Source organism: Nicotiana tomentosiformis, chromosome 7 (assembly GCF_000390325.3).
Source record: "Nicotiana tomentosiformis chromosome 7, ASM39032v3, whole genome shotgun sequence".
In the NCBI taxonomy this organism is placed as follows: Eukaryota; Viridiplantae; Streptophyta; class Magnoliopsida; order Solanales; family Solanaceae; genus Nicotiana; species Nicotiana tomentosiformis.
Window position 1 is genome coordinate 45189865 of NC_090818.1, and position 5338 is coordinate 45195202.

A 5338-nucleotide genomic window follows, 5' to 3' on the forward strand; every position below is an offset into this window, starting at 1 on the left:
TATATATATATATATATATATATATATATATATATATATATATATATATATATATATATATAGGTATAGCTATAAATTTAAATAGCTTTTCTATAGTTGGTTTGGTTCGAATTTTTCAATTATTTTTTTATTAAAAATAAAACCAAATCAAATTTGATCGGTTTTTAAAATTTAAAACTAAAATTAAACCAAATCTAAAAAGTATCGGTTTTTATTAAAAAAATTAATCTCATGTATCCCTTTCTTTATTATTATATACATTTCATAACAAAATTGTCAACCCAAACGCGTCAAGTCTCAATCCATTGACCCTACTACTAACGGAATATCCATTATCGTTGTTCCATAAGTTAAAAGAGTACAAAAATAACGTGGACGGCAGGATTCGAACCTGCGCGGGCAAAGCCCACATGATTTCTAGTCATGCCCGATAACCACTCCGGCACGTCCACCTTCTGCTGATGAAAGGAGTTTTATCTATTTAATTGACTAAGAAAGTCGAAAAGTGAAAACACATTCTCAGTTCCCATCATCAACATCAAAAAGAGGAATATAACTCTCTCCTAAGCAGGTGCGATAAACAAGCATCAACCCTCTCTCAAACAAAGGTCAACCCAAACCCCCAAACTTTCCCCATAAAGAAATGCAGCAACAACCAACCCCCACCTCCGATTCCGATCTCCCCCGCCTCGCTAACATCAAAATCAAATCCTCTTCCCCCCGTTTCCCACCTCCCACCACCCCTTCCACCACCGATACCCCCACCGCCGGTGCTCAACGCAAGATCGGCATCGCCGTCGATCTAAGCGACGAGTCCGCTTTCGCCGTTAAGTGGGCCGTCCATCAGTACCTCCGTCCAGGTGACGCCGTCATCCTTCTCCACGTCCGTCCCACTTCCGTCCTCTACGGCGCCGATTGGGGCTCCGTTGATCTCTCCATCGTCGATACCGAAAACGAAGAGTCTCAGCGAAAACTCGAGGATGATTTCGACACGTTTACTACTACTAAAGTCTCGGACATATCTCAGCCGTTAGTTGATGCTCAGATTCCGTTCAAAATCCACATCGTTAAGGATCACGATATGAGGGAAAGGCTATGTCTCGAGGTGGAGAGGCTAGGGCTTAGCGCTGTAATTATGGGTAGCCGAGGTTTTGGGGCTACTAAGAGAGGAAGCGATGGAAGACTGGGAAGTGTTAGTGATTATTGTGTGAGGCACTGTGTTTGTCCTGTTGTGGTTGTTAGGTACCCGGATGATAAGGATAGTGGTGCAAATGCAGTTTCTGAGCCCGTGGTTTCTGTTGCATCAGCTGCTGAAGAAGATGAGGAGGAAGCTGAGTACCATGATGCTTCTGATCATCGAAAAGGTATGACCCTTGTTACACTTTTTTATGTTTCTCTTTTTTGTTAATTTGGATACTGGATTGTTGTTCTTGCTACTTAAGTTTTTCATTATTAAGTATTTTAGTATAATTCTGATGATCTTCGTGTAAAATAGCAATCAGTTAGCTTGTTTTTTTAACATTTTTCTTCTTTCACAGTTCCTTGGTCCCAATATAACTGATCAGGTTATGAGTACAAAGCTAACTTCTTGTTAATTTCTGCTTGATATCAAACATTGATTGCTCCTGTTCTAAGAATAAATTTAGTACTACAATGAACTTATTTTGAAAATAAAAAATACTACTCCTAAGAAAGACATTTGAGAAATTTATAGTCAAAGGAAATGTTTTCTGAGTGTTGAAAAGAAGTAAATGGAGTTACTGGAAGTCAAAATTAAGCCTTGCCCCTTCCTCCACTCTAACTGAAGATATTGAAGTCTTTCCCCTCCCCGCCCTTTACTAGTTCGTCCACCCTGCTAAGGTGTCCCTTCCCCACTCTCACCCTACCCCATTGCCATCTCTATTTTTCAATAGATTTAAACTATGCATCTTTTCCTATTGATTTTCCTGATCGGCAAAAAAATTGCCTTTTATTTTGGCATGGCTGCTTCTTTAATCCTGCAATTGCTGCCAAGGATGAGCTCAATTCTTTTATGATTCATAGACAAAATTTTGTGAATCTGATATTCATTATGTTTTGGGGGAAAATGTAATTTGGCTTGTTTTCTCTGTTGTCGACATCTGTACATCAGAACCTAGGGTTCCAAATTCTACGTTGCTTGATCGAAAAACAGAAACTAAAAAAACTTAAGGTCCTAATATACCAGAATGTGAAAAAGAATTCTTTTGAAATAGTAGTCAATCTGGTGCCTAGTTCTGGAAGAACAACGCTCAATATGCCTGTATTAGGATGCCAACAGTCAAGTGCGTTGAACCCTAAAGTCAATCTGTTTTAAGTTGCTAAATGCTGTTGTATTTGTCTTTAAGCTCTTAACCTTTTGAAAAATTAGGTTTAAGTTGCACCCAAGGGTGTGACCTAGTGTCAATGAAGTTTGGGAGAACCATGAGGTCTCAAGTTCAAATCGAAGGAGGCAAAAAATACTAGGTGATTTCCTAAATTTGCCCCAGCCTTGGTTGGCACCAAGGCAGATTTATCCAATACATATGTTGGTGGGAGGTAGTAGGTACCAGGTGGAATTAGTCGAGCGTGCAAGCTGGGCCGGATACCATCATTAAAAGAAGATTTTAAGCTCTAAACCTAGTCTGTATTTGCTAAGCGTTCCTTGGAGGCTTAATCTTAATTTGTCCTATGAACTAGGATTTGAATGTCAATTGAAAGTAGATTCCTGTTTCCATGGCCACTAAAATAACTGAAGGTTGGAGTTATCCGTTGACTTGAATCAACCAATCCATTACCCAAGACCACATAGGTGAAGAAGTTCTCTCCACTGAGCCTTACTTAGGGGCACACTGGGAAAGATGTTTGGACTTTGGAGGTGCATTGGTCGTGGCATGCAGTGTTGTATTTTTTCATAAGTTGTTTAGTGAAGTGTTACCTAACCATAACTTTAGAGTGTGTCTGGTGGCGAAGTCTCTTTGCCAGCATTCAATGGGTGTTAAATGAGTGAACTGATGGTAGAACTGATCCCAGTACAAAAAGGAAAAAGAGGAAAAAAGCAAAAATATAGTGATTGTGATAGTTTAGATGAATATTTCAGAGTTACTTTCTTGAACTAGTCTTTAAAACGGCCCTTATCAAAATAAAGAAAACCTTTTTGTCTTTCAAACGACATGATGCTTGAATTTGGCACTTCCAAGTGTGAGCAAAACCCAATGCCATCCTTTTCTGGCATTGCGCTGCTCTAGTTTTCTTGATGCGTCTCTTCTTATGATCCGCATACTTGCATGGAACTATTAGCATACTTTATGATTACTCGCGAAAGCAAAAGTTTGCATGAAGATGGTAAAGAGTTTTTTTTTTTGGGTTGATATGGGAGATGAAGGACCCATATGTTGCATATGCTTGCTAAGCCAGAGAGATCCCCTGTTTCATTGTGGAAAGTGGTATAGATTTTTTGACGCTTTTCTAATCCGTCAGATTTGGGCATAGAAGCACTCTTAACAATTATGATAGATAGCGAGCTTCAGCACTTTTTTAGTATCAGAACTGATTCAGGAAATGGCAACTGGGTTTTATTTCTTTTGGATGGTTTCATTTGGGTTTCTCCCTATCTGGGCTTTAATCAAGGAGTTAGTGAAATAAAATGAATGGGACCAATATATGTCATATTTACGCACATTTTATATAATATCAACCTAAGTTGCTCGGACACGGGTGCGGGTGTCCGACACGGGTGCGGATCTAGAGGTCGGATCTTTCAAGATGTAAATTTTAAGATTTGGGGATATGAATCTTAGTACGGATACGGGTGCGGGGATCCGGCTAAAAATAATTTTAAAAAATAAAAATCTCTAATTTATGAGAAATTTTGTAGCATACTTACGTATAGCTTGTAAAGTGTGGATTTCATTTTTATTCTCAAGTTGTAGATAAGTAAAAGATTGATTTCCTAGATAGGATATGCTATTTTCTTCAAATTTACCCTAGTTTTAGTTCTGATTTCGGTAATCAAATTGTATCTCGTCTCGAATTTTTCTGTCCGTCGTGGTCAAAGTACCTAAAATTGTTTGACCAGATCCGGTACGGATCCCATACCCACACTCATACTAGTGTCGTGTCGACACGGGTGCGGCACCTAAACTGCCATGTCGGAGCAACTTAGATATCAACTTCTTGAAGAGATGGCAAATATGGAAATTGTACTGGCCCTTTCTGAGAAACTATGTGCTTGTTTCATGAGTTATGATGTTTTCGCATAGCTCTTTAGGTTAGTTTGTCACATTTAAAGTAACGACCAGTTTATCTTTTTGATTTTTATTCTTCTAGTAGAGCTGACACGGGAAACAACAGCTGAAGTATTCTATTCGAATCACCAAACTTGCATTAACTCCTTCACCGAGTATGTGAAATTCAATTTAGTAATAAAAGAGGCTTTAGTATGATTGTCTTGCAAAGAGTTCCAAGCTGGTCGAACACATCCTTGGCTATGATACTCTTTAGAGACTTGATTTTCGTGTTTCATATAAATTAGTTTGTGGAGTCGGTAACTTCCTCAAAATTCTCAACTCCGTTATTTTATGACTGCAATTACTGCCAGTTTTCTCTACTGGAAAACTATTCCCACCTCCCTTGTGGTTTGCTAAGATATTCCTGCTTCTTTGTGACAGATTCATTGTGAAGTTGGACAAGATCTTTCCTCGGCTGCACTAGTGTTGACCAGCTTCCGCGATTAGGCCTTTTGTGATGTCTGGAGTCATATTATGTTGTGGTAGCTTGTGTCTCTCAACATCAACTTATTACTGTCTCCAGTTGATGATTGTATCTGTTATGGTTGTCATCTGCTGAGTGTTTTTACTTGATTGCCTTTAGGTATTTGCGTTGCGATCTAAACTTTTTTATAACGTGTCGAGTATATGCTTGTGTTATTTATCCAATTACAAATCTGGTCATGCATTAAAATTGCCTGTATGGATAGATGTTTAGTGTAATGCGTCAAGATATGTTGAGCATGTTTGACTGGCTATATTGGAATTTGGAAGGATGGGTAATTTGGACCTCTCGTTGTCCGAAAATAAGGGATAGATACATATATAAAGGAGTTTTCTCTAAAACTATATTAAGGAACTTCCTATGATGAGCGACGTGGTAGAAGCTAAAAGCGTAAGCTATAACACCATCCCTCTGTCTTCAAAACTTTGTTATTTTAAAGTTCCCCAGTTCAATATATGCCTGCAACTTTACTTACTCTGCCTCTGCAGAATATTTCTCCCTTTCCGCATACTACATCTGAAAGAGGGGAACCATGCATTAGAATTTTTGGATAAAATCCTTTTAGGAT

General features: G+C 38.6%; 1 protein-coding gene and 1 non-coding gene across 2 annotated transcripts; one reads left to right on the forward strand and one right to left on the reverse strand.

The window, feature by feature from the left end:
• Positions 1–370: 370 nt before the first annotated feature.
• TRNAS-AGA (transfer RNA serine (anticodon AGA)) lies at positions 371–452 on the reverse strand. The gene has a single exon. It is a non-coding gene; the product is annotated as a tRNA-Ser (tRNA).
• A 57-nt stretch (positions 453–509) lies between these two features.
• Positions 510–5009, forward strand: LOC104108761 (universal stress protein PHOS34). The gene is made up of 2 exons (XM_009617881.4): positions 510–1364; positions 4668–5009. The coding sequence occupies exons 1-2, from the start codon at positions 644–646 to the stop codon at positions 4676–4678; spliced, it is 732 nt and encodes a 243-aa protein (XP_009616176.1). The 5' UTR covers positions 510–643; the 3' UTR covers positions 4679–5009.
• The last annotated feature ends 329 nt before the right edge of the window (positions 5010–5338 follow it).